We start from the raw sequence: 22,879 nt of genomic DNA on the forward strand, positions 1-22,879 counted from the left end.
GAGTCATCCTATGCATAGATTCCGCCTGGCCTCAATTTTCTTTTACCCCATGGTTCTGTTCCATGATAGCAAATATAGCCAACTGTGCTCCGGTATCCACCTATATCTCACAGGTGACAGGACATCACTCGACTTCTACCGGTCTAAGCATGGCTAAGCATATATTCGATCCTGGACCTATACCGGTTAAAGGTGTAATATCTGGACAAGGAATTTATATGAATCAAGTGGTTCCATTCAACTCTTATAACCTAATGCATCAATCATAAGTACTTAAGTAATCATTTGTAAAATACTGTGAGACTTAAAATGCTCCATGGCTTGCCTCGCAGAAAGGAAGTGGGGCGGTGGTCAGGGCACTCCGGAAGCTCTTCAAGGTTCTGCTCCTCGCCTTCAGGAGCTACGGCTTGAGGATTCTCCTGCTGGTCCCCTTCCTCTACTTCGTCGAATTCCAGCAATGTTATTTCTTCCTCCGATCCTAGATGCATGAATATGGCATAAGATATTGCGAATGCATATATGTTAACAAGTGTGGCATGATGATACATGAAGAATGCATTCTTGCAAATATTCTTATCAGCATGTGGTTTAAGTAACAACAAGTGCATCGCATTTACTGAGTAGGTGCATATCTCTTCTTGATTATGTAATTAATTATTTCAACAATGCATCTACTATTTCACAAACAGCAGCTACTTGTTTTACTCATAACTGGAGTTCTAATTATCCAAATGCAGTGATCCTAGACTTTCTAGAAAACTTATAAAATTTCCTACAACTCTTATTTAATTCACAAAAGCTAATTCACAACTTATCTTAGCCAAAACAGACAATCATATCAGTGCTGTCTAGAATTTCCAGAGAGCAAGCAAATTCGGACAAGCTAACTTTAAACAGCTGTAACTCCTAAACTGTTTGACCTATGGTCCTGAAATTTTAACACAAGACATATGATGAAGTTATCTACAACTTTGTTATTAACCATTTTTACAGTAAACATCATTTTTATCATGCAACTTATCAAACTCCAGAATCTGTTCGGAAACTATTCCAATTCGCATTATAAAGCAACAATACTTCTACTTCATGTAATTATTCAAAGTTTAACAACACAAAGTCTACCAACAGTTTAAGCATACCAAATACACTCAAGAAAACCTAATGGTGAAGCCAAAACTATTTATTTAAGTGCATTTATTATTTTACTTAGATACATAGGTTAAATAATAAACATATACCAAATGTGCATCATAAATTCTTAAAAATTATAGTGCCTTACTAATGCTACCAAAAGACTACAATAAAAGTTTCATGCCATTTTATACAGTAAAACATTCTATACAAAAAAGACAAAGCATAAAGGTTTAAAATAGCATAAATAGAAAACCCTAGTGAAAAGTGTCAAGCAATAGATTTCCTATTTTTCTTATCATCCTTATGGTACTAGGATATCCTCCAACAAATTTCATGAATATTGGATTCATAAATAATTTATAAAAATTCATACAAGGATTACCTATTTATAAAATAAAAATCTATAACTACAAATCTATACATGCACTGATCCTCAAATTTTTACCAGAGCTTATACATGTCAAGAATAGCTTACCACAAAAATTTCATAATTTTTGGTGCACAAGAACTATAGATATAAAATAAACAAATTTACATGCATTCAAAACAGTCTTATTCAAAACTCGAGAGAATTCAAGGCTAAAAATTAGGTACTTGCAAGGAATTACAATAGAGCAACTATTCATCATTTCCATTCAAGAGATTATTTTGAGTCCTCTTTATTTGCTAACAACTCTTAAAAACAAATTAAATCAAACTAGACACACCTTTTTATTTTGTTTTCAATTTTACTAGATCACACATTATTACTATAACTATATATATTTATTATAAAGATAACTTTTTATTTTGTTTTTAGTTATTCATCTTTTTTTACTATTTAAAAGAAATTAAAATTAAAACAAAAGGGAAAGTAATACTTACCTGGATACACCATGGTGCTTTTTCCCCAAGCAAGCTCTTTCGGTGAGGGTTCGGTGTTGTAAGTCCTTCGAACTGGACTTCTCCTTGTGAAGTTTATTGATCGAGTTCCTCTGTTTGCTCTGGAGATGAGGATTCTTGTGATGATGCATCTATAGATGATGCCACCTTCTTTCACCAAACCCATCTTGGTTTTGAGTTTTAGTTTTGGTTTGACAGGTATAGATTTTTGTAGAAATTTGGAGAATCAACTAACTCCCCCACACTTTGCTTGAAGTGTGTCCTGCTCATAAAAACAAGATAGTGGTCAAGTGCATGGGCTCTGTTGGTCAGAAAACACCAACATAACCAAAACTTTATTTATTCTTCTCTATCTTTAGGCACGTTGAACAAGATGAAGTTGATGTTGTGTGCTTTGTTCAATTATAACATGGGTGGTAAGAATTAGAAGATTGTGCATGACTGTAGCATTTAAATACATTTGGCTAAAAGGGTTGAATTGCTTAACACATGGAATGATTGTCTATCTGTGCATAATGTATCACTCTTTACATGATTATGACTATCATCTTCCAAAGATAATGTTGACAGAATATCGTTGGTAGTCCTCTAAGGGGTATCCCACGAAGGTAGATTGATCGGCAGAGGAGCGTGTAATCAAGAACAAGAAGGCAACAGAGACACACAAGTTATATAGGTTCAGGCCGTCAGTATGACATAATACCTTACTCCTGTGGTCTGTTGGTTTGTATTAGCTATCGTATGATTTGCCGTGATTTTGTAGGGGGTCCTTGTTCGCCTTATATAGTCCGGGGGGCAGGGTTACAAGTCGGTTAGATCTGAGAGATAACCGGAAAGTAATAACAGATTACAAGAATCATGGGATCATACGTATCCTAACAGATCTCGTAACATCTTTAGGATATCCTCCCCATGTCTTACGGGAGGCGCCGAGCAGAATCGTGCCCCACAAGGCTTCTTCTCATGGGCTGGGCTGCCCCTAGAGGCGTAACCCATGTGGTCTGCCATGGGTATCTAGGGTCGTACCCCCCACAGCTAGTCCCTGAGTGCCTTGTACCCATTGTGCAATGCCATCTTGAGCTTTTCCGAGCAGGTGCAAACCAAAACCGAGCTATCCAAATCATGGTCCGACCACCATAATGAATCACCGAGCAGTTGTGAGCAGCTGCTGAGCAGAGTGCAACATCACCGAGCAGTGTGTTCCAAGCATGGCTTGACATAAGGGTGTAAGGAGCTTAAGTCCAGAATTGAAAATTTCTGTGCAGTAAAACTAAGTGTGCCCACTTAGAGTTCGACCATGAGGGAAAAGATAACCTTCTTTAGCTTTGAGAGGCACAGAGTCTTTCAGAAAAAACAAACACATTCACCGTAAGGTGAAGTGTGCCCACTTAGTCCCCGAGCCTGATAGTAGGTGACGTAGACACGTGGTGCCAGGGTCAGAAAGTAGTAAACCAGCCGAGCAGGTAGCCAGTCCCCGAGCATAGCCTCGAGATGAGAACAAACACATTCACCGCAAGGTGAAGTGTGCCCACTTAGTCCCCGAGCCTGACAATAGGTGACGTAGTCATGTGGTGATAGGGTCAGAAACAAAGAAATAACAAAAACCAACCGAGCAGACAGCCAGCCCCCGTGTTTCAGGCGAAAATATCGAATAAATCAAACTATGGAGAAAAAATTGGAGTAATGGCTGTACAGTAACAGTTACTGAGCCTCATTAAATTGCAGAGAAATCTGTGATTATTTGGCGGCGATAAATGAGTGACGTGGGCTGCTATTGCGTGAAAGCCTGAGTTGCGGCCCATCAAACCATGTTGGAGAATCTAAAGCAGCGTTGATCACGGGAACGATTTCCCAAAAACCCTCAGATGCAAAAAAGGGTGTTGAAAGTGCTTTATAATAGCGCCGCCGCATACCTCACCGCCTACCTCTACCACTCTGCCCTATTTCCTTCCTTCATAATCCCTGCGCTCCACATTCCGTACCAATGTGAGCACTCACCTCCAATCTTGGACCAAACCAGAGAGAATGGTGCTAAAAAAGGGAGCCACAAAGCCGAGGAAGGCGGCCACCGGAGCTAGCCGCGATGAGGAGTGGGTGCCATCAAAGATGGGGGCGGCGGATCTTGATAGAATGGTGGTGGCGGGCGTTCTCCTAGACCACCTCACTACCAGATGGTGGTCGGCTAGTGGTGAGCCCTTTCCAACACCTCATACTGATGAGGCTGTAGTATTTGAAGATTATTTCTAGCGAGGATTAGGGTTTCCTATCCACCCCTTTCTGAGGGATCTTTTGGAGTTTTGGGCGATTAGCCTCTACAATCTGCACCCCAACACCATACTACACATGTCGATCTTTATCCATTTCTACTAGGCATTTCTTGGTGTTCTTCCACACTTCAACCTCTTCAGGCACCTATTCTGTCTGAAGAAGAAAGGGGGCAGCAGTTCTAAGGTGGTCGGCGGTGTGTACCTATAGCTCAGGGATGGGATGGCCAGCGAGTACATCAACGTACTGCTAAACACCTCCCTAAAAGGTTGGAACACCAGGTGGTTCTACATCAAACAAAGTCACCCAATAATTCGATGCGACGTCCACCACATCCCGGTGAACCATAGTAGCTAGTCGGAGAGACCCAATAGTGTTGACATGGAGCAAGTAATGGAGCTTCTTGACTTGATTAAGGGTGTGGAGCTTAGGGGTGAACTGGTTGCAGCTAGCTTCATAGTGCGCCGCATCTAGCCCTGCAAAGAGAGGGCCCACCCGGCATTCGACTACAAAGGTAACAACGATAGTACCTGGGAAAGCACAGACCGACTGTCGAAGAAAGAAGTAATAGACCGGGCCATGGACCTATTCACTTCCAATGTCTCATTCAGCTGGCCATAAGGAACGAAGGCCTTCAACTACATCAATCTGCCTCCTCAGGTAACCACTTCATTTCACATTAATCAAGCATCGATTGCCAAGCAAAGGACTGACCTACTCATGTAAAGATCCATTCGTAGGATAGGGCAATATACTTTTCAAGCATGCCGAGAGCTGATTGGCCGAAAGGAGTAGACATCTGGCGGTCGCTACAGCCCGAAGAGGAGGAGCCGAGCACCTCATCGGATAGACCATCCCCGGTATCAGAGAAGATCCATGGGAAAAGACCAACGGTAGATGAGCCGGTCCAAAATAGGAGAAAAACTGTAGGCTCCACTGCACACAAATCGGGCAGCATCTCACTAGGTGATGACCAAACCGCTTGACCGCGAAGGACCATAGTGCTAGAGTGGTCTGACAACAATAAAAACTAGATGGCGCATCCACCGAGCATGAAGGAGCCATCGAAGGGTGCTGAAGTCCCCGAGCAGCAAGTAAGGGAGAGTCATGCGCAGGCAACGACGGAAGTCCCGGCGGTGCAGATAACTGGAATCCCTGAGCAACAAGGGGGAATAACCGTAGAGCAGCACATAGAGGGGGCTCCGAGGCACCAAGCAGAGCAGCAGCCTACTATAGAAGAGCAGGAACCCTCCCATTAGGCAGACCAAGCAGCAGTGCCTAGGGGATCAGGCAGGCATCGCTAGTTCAAGAAATTGAATCGGAAGACCAAACCGTAAGTATCTTGGTCTTGGAGTAATAATATTGTTCCTTGATTTCTTTTGGGTACTGACAGGTCGATATTACACAGGGCAACACTAAGGCCTAGACCCTTAGTAGGGACAATGCCGACTGCTCCCGTCCAAGAGTCCCTAAGTGCTCGACAAATAGAGGACGGGTCAGCCGCCGCTGCCAGCGGTCCTGGCGGCGGTGAATCATTGGCGCACACAACAGGTGCGTCGGCGATAGCGACTGAGGCTGCGACTGAAAACATCGGTACTTTGGAAGTGGAAGCTGCAGCTGACATTGATGCGCTGGAGGCTAAGGACGCAACTCCGACGATGGCTGAGGAGCAACTTGCACCACCCACAGTGACGTCAGGAGTGGTCGGAGCGGCTGTTCGACCATAGAGTCCCCTAGTGGTACCTCAAGCAATGGTGGAGGAGGATGAGGTTGAGGAGATCGAGCGTGCTGAACCTAAACCCCAGTCCATATGGATTCTTCGAAAACGCGGGGAAGAGATAGTAGTTGTCGAGGAAGAAAACACCACCAGGGAGATAAAGAGGTTGAAATCCGCCATTGCTAGAGTTATGACTCAAATCGAGGTGAGTACCGCGCCTAAAATACTGATATATGTTGTTGGAGACCAAAGTTTATCACTAGCATTGTTCATCCATAGGGGATAGCTCAAATAGCCGAGCAACGGCACCAACTAATGAAGAGGATGGAGCCCCTCACTGAGGAGAACAAGAAACTCCGAGAGGCATTAAATCTTTCAGAAAAGAGCATTAAGAGGGCCCAGCGCAAGCAGGACCTTGTGGAGTCTAACTCATGGGACCTAGAACATCAGAAGGGGGTTCTGTCCGAGCAACTAATGGCTGCATCCGAGCAGCTGAAGAAGAAATCCAAGCAACTGGCGATTGTATCCGAGGAGCTAAAAAATATGTCCGAGCAATTGGGCAAGAAAACCGGACAGCTCAAAAGTAAATCTGAGCAGCTCGATCAGAAGTGCGAGCAGTTCGAGAATGTATCCAAGCAGAAATCTAGTATGCTTTATCAGCGAATGTACTTTGCAATAGTTGGCCATCCATTTTTTTATAACTGTTTTGCTTGTAGAGCAAGATGCAGAACTCAGCCAGCTACGCCAGACCGTCGAGCAAATCCGACAAGATAAAGCGAAAGAGTTAGAGCGAGCAAATAAACTGGCTAAAGAACTGAAAGGTAAATACCCCCTAGTCGGAAATAATGTTGTAGTACTTTTTTAGCATGACGAACCATTGTAATGCTTGTAGATTATCACCATAAAGCCAAGGCACAGTTCGATATGCTGGTGCAGGAAGCCAAGGTCCAAAAAGAAAACTTCAACACTGTAACCGCCGCAATAAAACTAGTACTCGACTGCGTCGATATTGAAACGGCACCTCATCCTAATGGTAGGCAGCAAGGGCCAGACACCATCATCTAGAGATGCAAGGCAGCGTGGGAAATTTTCAAAAACTTCAACCACGATGCTGTTATGACCGCCGCTACTCATGTCCTTATAGTGGTTTGGTCCCACTACCCGACTGTCGATATCCAGTCGATAGGGGGCAGGTTTGTCGACGGGCTGAGCGACGCAGAAACCTAGCAACTAGAGGATGATGTTGAAGATGCAGCAAAAATGCTTGTCAGCGATATAGACCTATTTGGCGAAATAGAAGGTGTTGGCGAAGCTTAACAAACTACTCGGATATTAGTGTCTGTACCACTTGCTTTATTTGGTGATGAAGAATCATTGTATTAACAACCCGATGCAATTATGCATAATATAAGCAGTGTCCGAGCAGTTAGTTTTCACTAAACTCTATGCCTTAGCTAGCTCGTAATCTGTAATGCAGAGCACAGAGCCCAAGCACTTGTTGGAAAAACAAGCGTGACCAAGGAACCATAGCCTACCGACCAATACGTAGAGCACGGAGCCCATAGCATGTGTAGGGGGATATTAGAGCCTTGGTGTTCTCCATAAAGATCAGAGCAAAACACATGCTGCTCAGCGGCCAATTTGAGTAACTTGGCGAGAAAAAGTAGTTAAAGTGGTGTCCGAGCAGTTAGTTCATGCCTAAAATCTAGGCCTTGACTAGCCCATAGTCCATAACATTGAGAGAAGAGACCCTGACATGTGTAGGATGAACAGGCATGACCAAGGAATCATAGCCGACCAACCATAACGCAGAGCGTGGAGCCCTAGGCACGTGTAGGAAGGGACCGAAGACTGGGTCTTCTCCATAGAAAACAGAAAAGAAAACATGTGCTGCTCGACGATCGGTGAGCTATGTTAGGAGATTTGGAGCGCAAAATCATCATTGTTTTTAGGAGAAAAATTTATGTGATCCGAAGAAAACATAATCAGTGATTTTTGGAGAAATCGTGTTCGGCGATTTTTGGAGTTATCGTGTTCGATGATTTGGAGAAATCGTGTTCGGTGATTTGGAGTTATCGTGTTCGATGATTTCGGCGTGCTTGGCGAGCGCATTGGAGATTGTCATGGAGTGGCGTATAGCCCGTCAACCGTAAGTGAAAATTATAATGGAGGAAAAAATGGAGGCAAATTATGGAGACCAGAACTTTATTAATCAGAAAGTAAAGAATACATATCTGTGTTGTTTCGGGGATAGAAACATATAAGATGCTCGATGTGCCAGGAGTTAGGAACATCGATTCCATTAAGTCACATAAGCAATAAGACCCTGGTCGAGTAACACCTTTGACGATGTAAGGGCCCTCCTAGGGGGAAGATAGCTTGTGAAGCCCTTTGGTTTTTTGTTTCCTATGTAAGACGAGGTCGCCGATCGCGAATGAACAACCTTTGATGTTGTGGTTGTAATACCTCCGCAAACCTTCAAGATACTTGGCTGTGCGAACACAAGTGATCAGGCATTCTTCCTCAGCCCGATCAATGTCTTCTGTCTGAACAGCTATGACTTGCTCTTCATCATAACTTTCTACTCTAGGTGCTCGAAAGGCAATATCCGCTGGAAGTATGGCCTCTGAGCCATAGACCAAAAAATATGGAGATACGCCAGTATTGTGACTAGCTTGAGTGCGCAGTCCCTAGACCATAGCTGGTAGTTCTTTGAGCCATCTGCCCGGATGCTTTTCTTCTTTCTGATAGAGCCTTTTTTCAGGGCATCAAGGATCATACCATTAGCCCGCTCGACCTGGCCATTAGCTCTAGGATGAGCAATAGAAACGTATTTAATGGGGATGCACCGGTCTTCGTAGAAGTCCCAAAAATGATGGCCGGTAAAAGTGGTCCCGAGGTCGTTGATGATGCTATTCGGGAGACCGAATCTATGTATGATGTCTTCAAAGAGCACAACTGCTTTCTTTGCAGTAGCTGAGATGAGTGGTTTGTACTCAATCCACTTGGAGAACTTATCAATGGCGACGTACACATACCGGAAACCTCCTGGTGCTGGCTTGAAAGGCCCAATCATATCTAGTCCCTAGCATGCGAATGGCTAGGAAGCTGGAATGGTCTGCAGTTCTTGTGCTGGTACGTGTATTTGCTTGGCAAAAAACTGGCAACCCTCACATCATCGAACGAGATCTTCTGCATCGGAGATGGCCGTGAGCCAATAGAAACCTACTCAGAAAGCTTTACCGACCAAAGTTCTCAAAGCCGCGTGATTGCCATAGGAACCAGAGTGAATTTCAGAAAGTAGCTTCACACCATCGTCTTGGATGATGCATTTCTGTAGTATCCCTTCCTTGGCACTTTTCCTCATCAGGTTACCATCTACCAGCACATAATGCTTACTTTGGCGAATTAGATGTTCGGTTTCGATCTTGTCGGCGGGTACTTCGTCGCTGGTGAGGTATTTGATGAACTGCTCCCTCCAATTTGTGACCGATGAAGGTACCTCAAGTACCAACTGCTCGATAGGGGGTACTTCTTCAACTTCCTTCTCTTCTTTAATGGATGGTGCCAGGAGGTCTTGAACAAAAACCCCTGGCAGAACCGCGGCGTGAGAAGATCCTATCTTTGAGAGCTGGTCGACTGGTTAGTTTTGATCTCATACCACGTGGTGGTACTCGATACCGTAGAATTTCCCTTTGAGCTTCCTGATTTCGGTGCAGTATGCGTCCATTTTCTCACTGGAACAGGACCAATCTTTATTGAGCTGGTTGATAACCAGCGCGGAATCCCCATACACCATGAAGCATTTGACACCGAGCTCAACAGCTATACAGAGACCATGGAGACATGCTTCGTATTCTGTGGCATTGTTGGAGGCCAGAAAATGTATGCGAAGAACATATCGGAGTTTATCCTTGGTCGGCGTGATGAACAAAATGCCCGCACTAGCACCATTGATGTTAAGGGCGCCATCGAAGTACATCACTAGTGCTCAAGGCAAGTGGCAGCAATGGGTTCTTGGATCTCGGTCCACTCAGTGACGAAATCAGCAAGCGCCTATGACTTAACAGTGGGTCTGCTTCTAAAGTCAATGGAGTAAGTGTCGAGCTCAATAGCTCACCTGATGATATGACCATTGGCCTCTTTGTTGCAGAGAATGTCCCCCAGAGGGAACTTGGTGACCACGGTGATCTTGTAGTATTCGAAGTAATGTCGGAGCTTGCGTGAGGTAATCAAAATTGCATATAACAGCTTTTGTACCTGAGGATAACGAGTTTTGGGCTCATTAGGTACCTCGCTGATAAAATAGACCGGACGTTGCACCTTGTAGGCGTGCCCAGTTTCCTCATGTTCAACGACAATAGCCATACTGACGACGTGAGAAGTGGCGGCGATGTAGATTGGTAGAGTTTCATCTAGCTGTGGCGCTGTCATGATTGGAGGTTTTGTTAAAAACAACTTGAGCTGCTTGAAAGCTATGTCTACCTCCTCTGACCAAGAAAAAAGCTCGGAGGCCTTGAGGAGCTTGAAGAAACATAGCCCTTTTTCACCGAGGCATGAGATAAAATGGCTTAACACAGCCATGCAGCCTGCAAGCTTATGTATATCCTTGACGCATGTTGGCCATTTCATGTTGGTGATGGTGGAGACCTTGTCAGGGTTTGGTTCGATGCCTCGAACGCTGACGATGTAGCCTAGCAAGATATCGGATGGAACTCCAAAAATGCACTTTGAAGGGTTCAGCTTCCATTGGTATTTGTTCAGGTTAGAGAAAGTTTCTTCAAGGTTGGCGATAAGATTGTCGGCGGTTTTAGTCTTGACGACCACGTCGTCAATGTAGGCTTCGATGTTGCAGCTGGTCTATTGGTCGAGGCACGTCTGGATAGCCCTTTGGTAGGTCGCTCCAGCGTTCTTTAGTCCGAAGGACATAGTGGTGTAGCAGTATGCGCCAAAAGGTGTGATGAACGACGTCTTGACCTGGTCTTCTTTCTTGAGGGAGATCTAATGATAGCCAGAGTAATAGTCAAGAAAGGAGAGCAACTCGTAGCCAGCGGTGGAGTATACAACCTCGTCTATCCGAGGCAGACCGAAGGGGTCTTTAGGGCAGTGTTTGTTAAGATCAGTATAATCAACACACATTCTCCATTCTTTATTCTCTTTCCTAACAAGAATAGGATTAGCTAACCAATTTGGATGATACACTTCTTTTATAAATCCGGCAGCTAAGAGCCATTTTATTTCTACCCTAATGGCCTCCTTTTTGTTCGACGTGAATCGGTGAAGTTTTTGCTTGATCGGTTTAGCAGTCAGCGAGACATTCAAGGAATGCTCGATCTTCTCCCACAGTACCCCCGGCATGTCTATAGGTTTCCAAGCAAACACATCGGCATTGGCACATAGGAAGGAGATGAGCTTGTTTTCCTATTTGGGGTCAAGGTGAGCCTCAATCTTCACCATCTTGGAAGGGTCGTCGAGGCCGAGGCCAATCTCCTTGACTTCCTTGGACTTGGCGGAGGCACGAGGAGGCTCTAGGATCTCCATGTCATCAGCAGACACCATCTTGGCTTCAGTGACCACACTAGCCATCTAGATGGAGAGGTCGGTGGCTTCGGTGAGGGCGAGACTCTCTGTCTCACAAGCGTAGGCGACGAAGAGGTTGGCCCGTAGAGACAGGACTCCTATGGGCGAAGGCATCTTCAACACCAGATACACATAGTGCGGAATGGCCATGAACTTGGCTAGAGTCGGACGCCCCAGTATGGCATGGTAGGTGGTGTCGAAGTCGGCGACATAGAAGTTGATATGCTCCACTCGGTAGTTGGTTGCCGTGCTGAACTATACTGGTAGGGTAATCTCCCCCAAGCGATCTGGATGCCCTACCAGGTACCACGCCCTAGAAGGAGGAGTCTGAGGGCGTGAGATCTATTGTCCCAAGGCTGAGCTCCCTTAGGGCCCCGGCAAAGAGTAGATTCAAAGTGCTCCCACCATTGATAAGGACTTTTCTGAAGAGCACCTTCTGGACAGTCACATCGAGGACGAGGGGAAAACGCCCTATGTAGGGTATGTCCACCCACTAGTCGGCCCTACTAAAAGTGATGGGGACTTCGGACCATGGGCGATAGCTGGGGTTGATGGTAGTTTCCTCTAAAGCGACGGCGAGCACTCGTCGGGCGGCGAGCTTTCGTTCCCTTCTGTTCTGGTTGGAGGCAAGGCCCCCGAAGATGGTGGCGACCACCTTGTCATTGTCCTAGAAGGCATTGTTATTACCTCTAGGTGGTCAATGTCCTCTGTTCCCACCATTGTCATTGTAGTACTTTTTGTCCTAGAACTCCTTAGCCAAACCAAGGCAGTCTTTCATCTTGTGTTTGGCGTTCTTGTGCAGGGGGCACGGGTCATCGAGGATCTTCTTGTATTGCTCATGATAGTTACGCTTGGCGCATGGCTCATTGACATTGGCAACAATGTGGTCTGGTCAGCGGTGGTGATTCTGACCAGGTTTGAATCCATCTAGCTGATCACGTCCGCTGTCCCGGTGGAAACTGCGATCGTCGTAGCAGCAGTCGTTGTGCTGTTGGTCATCGGTGCGGTCGTCATGGTGGCGAGGCGGGTGATTAGTGCCCGTGTCTTCATTAAAATGCACCTCCGCTTCCTCGGCGTCGGCATACTGGTTGGCGGTCGTGATCATCTCGCTGATGTCGGTAGGTGGCTTTCTGTTGAACTTAGAACGGAGTTCGCGATGATGAAGTCCTCGGATGAAGGCAGTGATGACTTCAGGTTATGTGATGTTGGGAATAGAATTCCTCATCTTGGAGAAGCATCTAATGTAGCTGCAGAGTAGTTCGGATGATTTTTGGGTGATGCAGTTGAGATTGTGGTTGGTGCCCGGCCGCCTGCATGTAGCCATGTAGTTGTCGATGAAGACTTTCTTCAGCTCTTCCCAAGATCTGATGCAGTCCAGGGCAAGGCTTATGAACTAGCTCATGGCGGCTGGCGTGAGCATGATAGGGAGATAATTTGCCATGATGTTGGTGTCTCCTCCGGTGGTGCGGATGGCAGTGGCATAAGCCTACAGCCACTGAGTTGGGTTCATCGTTCCTACATAGGGCTCGACCCTGGTGATTTTGAAACCATGGGGCCATTGGAGTGTTCAGAGTGCCCTGGTGAACGTTGGGAGCCCTTCCGGGTTGTCGGCGCTGATATCAGCAGTACTGCCGGCAATGATCGACTCCAGAGCCGAGTCCGGATTACCGTACTCTCGCTCGTACTCCTAGTAGTGTTGTACTTCATCTTCATGGTGCCTAAAGCGACATTGATTGATACACCATCGTGCATCCCAGAGGTTACTGAGGTGCACTCGAGCATCCTATTCGACCTCTTGGTCATGATGGCAATGATACTCGGCGTGGTGGCCTCCAGCTCCTCGCTGGGGAGGTAGTGACTAGTCAACGAACCAGCTTTGACTGGGGCGGCGACTAGATCTAGGAATGGCTGATCGGTGAATCATGCTTGTAGAGCATGAAGATCTCAGATCCTCTTGGATCTCATTAACTTGATAGTGTGCCACTTTAAGCATAGCGGTGACCTTGGCGAGCTCGAGCGTCTGCGGGAGGTGTGCAAGCTCATTGGTGGCCACCGCCAGATTGGCGCTCGGAGTCTTGAAGACATCATGGCCATCAATGCGGAGGAATTCTTCATCGATGTTGCGATGGAGGGACCTTCCTTGCGAGTCAAACTGGTTATCACAAGCAGCCTCGGCCATCGCAAGGGCACGCTCGTTATCACGGCGTTGCGCGCGGTTGACATTCATGTTTTCACGGGCGGCACATTCCTCATATGTTTCACCATTCTAAGGGGGGCTGTCGATGCTGACATTGAAGATTGTGCCACCTCAGAAGGCAGGAGAGGGGGTTGCTCGGTGAAGGTCTCAGCGAGGGTCTCCGTGGAGCCTTGGGACTCGGAGTCCAGATTTTCCTCCAAGATGGTTTGGAGGGACGTTCTGGGACCCCGGCTAGCGTGCAGCATGTTGATGGTCGGTGGGAGCTGGTCAGCGAATTTGCCCCTTAGGGCCTCTGATATGTAGCGGTGGCGTTGGCGAGCCCGAAAGGCAGGGCGGTGAGCCCCGAAGCTTGCCGAGCACTGAGCACTGACAGATCGGGGTCGGAAGGTGGTTGGTGCTGAATGAGGGTGTCTAGAGCCGACTTAGCAATGGAGAGGCAATCGGCGAGTTTCAGGCCAACTCGATTGATGGACTCGATCAGATCATCATTGTTGACATGCCTCCTTTGGTAGCGAGGAAGCAAGCAGCTAGTAGCTGATGAAGACGACCACGGAAGTGGTTCTAAGATTGGATCTACAGTCACAGGTGCGAGGGTGGTTGGTGCAGAATAGATCTACACCGACTCGAGGAGCTCTCCAACTCCGTCGGCATTGATGACCCACGTGATGGATCCGACCATGAAGATCTGGCCGGGCTGTGGAAGGGACGAAGAGCCTGTGGAAAAAAACCATCTTGTTCGACAAGGAAACAGCACGCACACCCCTACCTGGCGCGCCAACTGTCGATAGAATATCATCAGCAATCCTTCGAGGGGTATCCCATGAAGGTAGATTGATCGGCAGAGGAGCGTGTAATCAAGAACAAGAAGGCAACAGAGACACATGAGTTATACAGGTTTAGGCCATCAGTATGACGTAATACCTTACTCCTATGGTCTATTGGTTTGCATTATCTATAGTATGATTTGCCATGATTTTGTAGGGGGTCCCTGCCCGCCTTATATAGTCCGAGGGGTAGGGTTACAAGTCGGTTAGATCTGAGAGATGACCGGAAAGTAATAACAGATTACAAGAATCATGGGATCATACGTATCCTAATAGATCTCATAACATCTTCAGGATATCCTCCCCATGTCTTGTGGGAGGCACCGAGTAGAATCGTGCCCCACAAGGCTTCTTCTCGTGGGTTGGGCCGCCCCTAGAGGCATAGCCCATGTGGTCTACCGTGGGTATTCGGGGTCGTCCCCCCACAGATAATATGTGCACTTTTTAGCTTATTTGGTTAAGACTATGAGCTCAAGAAAGTGGTGCTAGGAACAAGTTTAAAGAACTAAACATGTTGAGTTAATCAGCTTGGATTATGTAAAATTGTAACTCAAACATGTTTGTTTCTTATTTGTATTATGTGCATACCAAAATCAGGGAAAAACTTTTTAAATGATGACCATTTACCTTAGGATGTTACCTTTATTATTGGAGCATGATGACACCATGTGATGAAGGGTAGATGACTCATGATGGTCCTTCATATTTGCTTAAAGTTTTCCTTATTTGGCTAGCCTTGTAGTATAGGTTGTTCATGAGCTTCTTGTCTCCTATATTTCAACCTTTCTTTCTCATCCTTTTGTCATGCCATCCTTTTGCTCTTCAATCTTTTGACACCTTGTTAGACCTTTTGCCTCACTCATTGTTTTATGCCTACAAAGGATTAGTGGACAACACATACCCAAAGGAAAATACAAATTTGAAACATCGGTTGTTTGTCCAGAATTTTGTAATTTCCCACTATGCTAATGAAAAGATAGTGTTAGAATTATTTTAGCATAGTTTTTGTTTATCATGTTCTATACAAGCATGGTTTCAAGGCAAAGGTAACTTGCAGCTAAAGACTAAGTGAATGATCTTTGATACTTACAGTTCTTTCATCCATGATGAATGAGCTGTGTCTTCTTTGTGCCATGTTATTGGAGTTTAACATGTGCCTTGCTTCATCTCCGATTTGAATTCAACTCGTGTCTTCTTTGCGCCATGTTATTGAATTTTGAATTTCTTGTTAGGTTTAGTCCAACAAAATATCTAGTATTTGCTAAAGTAATTTGTAGTTCAATAATTGTAGCAGAACCATCCAATTTATAAGAGCATAAGTACAATTGCAGCCCGTAAATGGTCACACTATCATACTTGAGCCAATATAAACCCAGTAGTCCGTCGAGTACCACAAAAGGTCTCGATTAACCATAAACATACAACCAAGATCATACATGATTCGACAGACATTTCACATGTTACATCAGTTCACAAATACAATACATCAAAGTACAATTAAGAGTTATTACAAACCATGTTCAAATAAAATAGTCACGGAAGCAATTAAGTTTGAAAACCAACACCTCACATCATTGTTCCAATATAGTGCCAGTCCATGATCACAACCACAAATGCATGTTAGAGGCGATTAACAAGAGACACCTTGCCCAGGGCCCTACTCCTCATCCACGGTGGGACAGAAGCAGTTCTTATAGTAGCCATGATAGACTGTACCATCTGCAACAAGTGGGAAATAAACCCTGAGTACGAGAAGGTACTTAGCTATACTTACCCGTAATAAACCAAAAAGAAAGTGACTCCAAGGATTGTGCAAGGCTTTATAAGTGGAGCTAGCTTGACAATATTTTGCATGAAAAGCTACTAATTTAGTTATACATTTATAATTTGGTCATCAAGTTAATTATAGCTATTCATCTCTAGATTAGCAACTAACCAGTGCCTAACATGTGGTATATCATTTAGTAGCATACAGTAGTAACCATAGCTAGTGTAAAAGTTCCAAGTTCACCATAACCATCATTCCATAATCCAGTTACTACGATGTTGGAGCTAGCCAAGTTTCTCACTGTCAGGGAGAGACAGCGATTTGAATCGATTTCAACCAGCTAGGAATTTATTCCTAACACAAACCTAGGTAGACCAGATCAACAGTCACCTTAGGTCACCTTTGGTACAACTCAGGTACACATTTCGTGGGTTTGATCAGCGCCGCACAACTAGGGACAACTAGCTACTAGGACGATTAGGACTACCCTACCCTTGGGCTCACATCTTGCTCCCCGCACATCCTTACTACTATCTAGAGTGCGCACTCTAATAGAATGGGCTTCGCCATGAGTTGAGCTACTTGGCTTTGCAGTCAGAATGAGTTATCTAGTCAGCTAAGTGAGAGGCATGCGTTCAATCTCAACAGAAGTTCCAACAATGGTATGGTACTTAATTGGCACAAACGGAATCACATGAGCCAACCTACGCATAGACTATGTCCAACCTCCAGTTACATTACCCCATGGTTCTTTTCCATGATAGCAAATATAGCCAACCGTGCTCTAGTATCCACCTATATCTCGCAGGTGATAGGAAATCACCCAACTTCAACTGGTCTAAGCATGGCTAAGCATATATTCAATCCTAGACCTACATAGGGTTAAAGTTATATTTATCTAGACAAGGTAGTTCTATGCATCAAGTGTTTCCAATTCAACTCTTATAACCTAATGCATCAAACATAAACGACTCGAGTGATATTTTGCAAAATATGGGAGGCTTATAATGCTCTAGGGTTTGCCTTTGAGAAAAGAAGTTGGCCGATGATCCAGGCATTTGGGTAGGTCCTCAAGAGCTTGCTCCTCGCCTTCCAGAGCTATGGGCTAAGGTGCCTTGTAATAGAACCGTCCAATTTATAAGAGCACAAGTATAATAGCAATCACTAAAGCAATCAAACCATCATACTTGAGCCCATATAAACCAGGTAGTCCGATGAAATCACGAAGGATCTCAAAACAACCAACATACAAACCAAGATCGTACATGATTCAATATAACAAGTCACATGTTACATCATAGTTCACAAATGGTTCACAAGTATCTCACATACATCGGAGTTCACATAGTTATTACAAACCAAGTTCAAATAGCGGAAGCAAAGTAGTTTGACATCAACATCACACTTAGTTCAATTACATGCCAGTACCATGGTCATTTCTAGCAAAAGGATAACAGAGAGGATAACTTGAGAGTACCATGCCACATGGTTTAGTCCTCATCCATGGTAGGATGAAGGTAGTTCTTATAGTACCCATGATACATCATATCATCTGCAACAAGAGGGAATAAACCCTGAGTAGGAGAATGTACTCAGCTAGACTTATCCGTCGTAAACCAGAAATAATATGACACAAAGGAGTATGCAAGGCTTTATCAGTGGAGTTAGCTTGACAACATTTTGCATAAAAGCTTAAGTAACATAACTTGGAGATTTAATATCTTTCACATCAAATTGAATACCTATTCAATTAAGCATCTCTAGATTAGCACCTGTACTAGAGCAATCACGTGATTAAACTAACAAGCATTAGTAACCATATCCAGTGTATTAATTTGAGCATCATCATAACCATAAAGTTCTATCAATTAATGCTATGTTGCCGCTACTCAATCAAGTTCTCACTATCTAGGAGAGACAGTGACTCAAATTGATTCCAACCAGCTGGGAGTTATTCCTAACACAAACCCATACTTCACCAATAGGGGTCATGTCAGGTCACCTTTGGTACAATTTAGGTATAGTCATGGGTCTGATCAGCACCGCAACCTCATGGATACTACTAGTCTACCAGCAAGTTTAGGCCTGGCCTACCCTTGGACTCATGCCACTGGCGCCTCACACATCCTTACTTCCTCCAGTGTGCGCACTTTCACTTACTGGGTCTCGGCCTAAGTTGAGCTACTCGGCTTCATGGTTGGAATGACTTATCCGGCCAACTAAGTGTTAGGCATGCATTCAACATGACATGAGGACGTACAATGAATTGGTCCTTAACTGACACAAACGTGGATAAATAGGCACCAAGACCTCCATGCCTTGTTGCTTCTCTATCACAATCTTGCCCGGTCTCCTTTTATTCATCAGCACAAGGTTATTTCCACAATAGCAATTATAGCCAACCATGACCAGATATCTACCTATATCTTGTAGGTGACAGGAAATCACTTGACTTCTACCGGACTAAGCATGGCTAAGCATATATTCGATCCTGGACCTACATAGGATTCAAGATGTATTTGTCTGGACAAGGAAAGTATATGCAGCAAGGGGTTCCAATCAACCCTTAGTACTTAATGCATCAACATAAAAGGACTCAAGTTGATATTTAGAAAACATAGGAGGCTTAGAATGCTCCAGGGCTTGCCTTTTAGAAATAAGGAAGGTTGGTGGTTAGGACACTTAGGAAGATCTTCCACGTTGTCTCCTCCTTCTGCTTGAACCTCCTGCTCCTGTGCTACCTACTGCTGCTGACGCTTGGGTTCAAACTCGAGTAACATCACTCCTTCTGGGGAACCTATTGCATGCATATGCACAAATGAGTATCATGAATGCATAAGAGATGGGATGACCTGATGAAGTGTATATGCATGAGCATGGTTATCTGCAAGATGTATGATAAGTTTAACATTCGTTGACCAAGTAGATGTATAACTTTCTTCTAGTTAATCTTTACTGAGTAGGTGCATCTGTCTTCTATAGTACAAGAAACATACACTCACCAAATTCTAGTAACCTAAGGTAAAGTTGTTCATCATCTATAAGAGTCTTAGAACCTGCCGCTAACAACTAATCTCAATTATCCCAAGCATCTACACAAGCATCACATAAGACAAACAATTACATTTTAACTTAGTCATTTCATGGACTGTAAACAACAGCTACTTATTTTGGCCATATATGGAGTTCTATTCAACCAAATACTATGATCTTAGACTTTCTTGAAAGCTTATAAAACTGCTTACAACTTTCTTATAGTCATCGCAAGATGATTCAATGGCTATCAAGGTCAAACAGAGCAATTTCCCTCATCTACCAAGAAATTCTAGAGAATAAGCATTTCTGGAGACAAAATTCCAATAGCTATAACTCTCAAACCATTTAGCCTATTGCCATGAAAATTTGACACAAGCAATATAAGTAAGTTATCTACAACTTTGTTATTGACAAGATTCACAGCAAACAACATTTTACCCTTGCAATTTACTTAACAATAGAAACTATCCAAAATAGTCACTATAATTGAATTATAGAGTAATTAATATTTCACAGCATACAAGCAATCAAATCTAGGCACAACCAATGGTACCAATAGTTCATAAACATCATATACACTTTAGAAAACTATTTACACAAAAATTTGGAGAAGAACGCGGGAAACTCGAGGCTTCCAGAATTGTGTCGATCAAGGACTCGATTGCATGAAGGGTCGATATCAGCTGATTTAGAGGAGGCACTGGAATCGTCTCTCTTTGAATGACATCAACAAAAAATGATGATGGGCTACGGTTGGCGTCGGGAGATACAAAACAGACTCTACAAAAAGGGAAAGGTTAGGGTCCAAGTTATCTTAAGTTAGCAATGTTCTCTTTTATACCAAAGATTATAATGAGTCGTACCTGAGTAGCATTCATGTTTAAGCTCTGGGTATAAATATTGGACCCTAGCTATTGTAAAGACACAATCAATCAAATACAAGTTACTTACTTTTTTCAGCTCCAGCCACCCCTTAGGAGTAGGAGTAGAGTAGATCTCGACGAGTTATTCAGCGAGCAGGGCTGCATCAATCTGGCCGACCTCCGGCTTGTCTATAAGTACCGTCATGGCTTATACTTCTGTTCGTATGGTTGCATTGATTCGGTCGACCTCCACTGTGACTCTGTTATAAGCTAGTTATCAACACTTGTCTAGTTCAAGTATGGCTGCATTGATTTGGTCGACCTCCACTGCTCGAACTAGATTAAGGTCAAGTTATCGGCTCTATCTAAGGGTGGTGTCCTTCGGGTAGATTCATTAAGTTACCAATCTTGCTGATGTTTTTCATTGTTATTAGTTTACAGCAATATCAATCCACCTGGTCGAGATTGAATTAGATCAGCCTTATATCCTTTTAGTCTGTCGTTCACTTTACTACAACACGATGTTTTCTTACTTTGAGCGATGGATTATGCTTCATCGGTTGTTTTTACTTCAATCTTGATCATGCATAGTATGCGGTTAAGGCATGAATAATCTTGAAGAGGTTTGCTGGCTAGTTGAATCTAGTTTATGGTTCACCATTATGGCTGTAACAATCTGGTCGATCCCCACTAATGGCACTGTAGATTGGGGGATGCTAGTTAGTAGATTTGTTCCTGGTTAGGTGTGACTTTAGCTTTTACTATACTTGCATCGGCTAAATAGCCGATCGCCTATGCGTTAATGCCTATATTGTGCATCCATGATTCTGTTAAGCATGAATAGATCCATGTACTTTGAGGGCTTAATTCATCATCTTTTTCATGGTTGCATCCATCTGGTCGAACCCCACTGTTAGAGATAGCAGGTTGAGTTTGAAGAGTCCTTAGGTTTGTTCGTGTGAAATAGTCGATTGTTCACACGCTATAGTCCTTTTCAACTGAATCGACTATTTTAGTCGATTCATCCGAGCCTTCACGTATAGCATGTCTTTCGAAAAGCCTATCGAAGTGCGGATGTGTTTGTGGATTCTTTGGTTTTAGTGTGATGCCATCATCATAGCTGCCATCGATCTGGTCGAATCTCACTATTGGTGGTAACAAATTAGATTCAGAGCGTTTGTAGATCTGTTTGTATCAGATAGTCGATTCGTTCGTGTGCTATATCTTTTCCTGATTAGATTCATTGGCTTAATGGTTTACACTAGCAATGTCTATCTAGCTGATGATCTTATTTACATATATGTGTATTGTACCTATCAATGTGAAATTAATCGCTACCCATAAGCTTTACAGTCCATAACAGCTTATTTCTATGCAGATCGGCTATTCAGTCGCTCTCCCCGTATGGCTATTCCCGAAGCGGCACACTTGGAACTGTTTGGGCATAAACTGGCTTGTTCCACCTTAAATTACTAATAAACTTTCTCTCCTTGTCAATTACATAGTCAAATTGACTGACACATCTCAGGAGGAGTACGTAGGACCGATCATCCCTATGTTGAAGCCAGGTGGATCTCCAGCTCCATCGAGCAGACCCTTCTGACTTGCTCATGTGCCCGACATGATTGACACGTTTTCGTGCTAACGCACGTTCTAGCACGCTCGATGGGACCCCACAATCATCATGGCGCCTTACAACAACAACAACGACATCCTTATGGTACCTTATGAAGACCTACCTAATGGAGATAAAGATGTCATCAACAAAGCTATAGAAGAATTTTAGAACAAGTGTTTGTTGTCCTACACCAAGACATGTGATAGTACAATTGTTCACAAATATCCACTACCAAGAGTTCTATTGCATGGGTAGACAGATGCAGATGAAGCAGAAGACAAGCGTTTCTTCATGGAAGCTGTAAACAAATATGTTCATGACGCCATATCAAACCATAATGACATCTTCTTGAACACATTCCACAACACCATGAAAGAGGTGTTTCATGGGTTTCCAGTTGATCAGGTTGGTCTGGCTTATTACAACATTCCACATCCATCGACTCAGGGGACTAATCAAGCCAATACTAGCCATCAAGAAGCAGAACTAGCTGGTAATGATGATGTCCAGGTAGTTTAGAACTCATCTGAGCAAGTTCAAGGTGCTACCACAAATCAGATATAGTATAATCATAGATCATCAGTCTAGCATGTGCAATAGCCGATGGGGCAAGGTCAGAACCAGATGATTAATTTTGGCACATCAGGCTACATATCGTCATCGGCTCAAGAAATAGCACCATTAATTCAGAGGATCCATAGAGATATAGATCCTAACATCTATACCTAGAGACTTCAAGAAGCAAACCAGTAAAGGAACCAAAGGATAGAGATTCCATAAGGATATCATTATGGCATAGATTAGAACACCCTTCACATGATTCCGAATCTAGGGTATCAAGGTACATGTGATTTCAATCCATAGATGGGTCAGCAGGTGTAGAGAAATCCAAATTCAAATGCTAATGATTAGTTGCTAAGAGTGACTGAGATGATGAAGAATTAGTTTAGTTTGAAGCCAAAAGGGCAGACCTTCTTGTACAAACATCCATATCT

The 22,879-nt window shown here is 44.0% G+C and overlaps 1 protein-coding gene across 1 annotated transcript; it reads left to right on the forward strand.

The window, feature by feature from the left end:
- Positions 1-6,032: 6,032 nt before the first annotated feature.
- LOC136460685 (uncharacterized) lies at positions 6,033-7,063 on the forward strand. Its single transcript, XM_066460292.1, has 4 exons — positions 6,033-6,203; positions 6,278-6,644; positions 6,715-6,819; positions 6,891-7,063. Exons 1-4 carry the CDS (start codon positions 6,033-6,035, stop codon positions 7,061-7,063), a joined length of 816 nt encoding a protein of 271 aa, XP_066316389.1.
- The last annotated feature ends 15,816 nt before the right edge of the window (positions 7,064-22,879 follow it).

This window comes from Miscanthus floridulus, chromosome 1, assembly GCF_019320115.1.
Source record: "Miscanthus floridulus cultivar M001 chromosome 1, ASM1932011v1, whole genome shotgun sequence".
Classification (NCBI taxonomy): Eukaryota; Viridiplantae; Streptophyta; class Magnoliopsida; order Poales; family Poaceae; genus Miscanthus; species Miscanthus floridulus.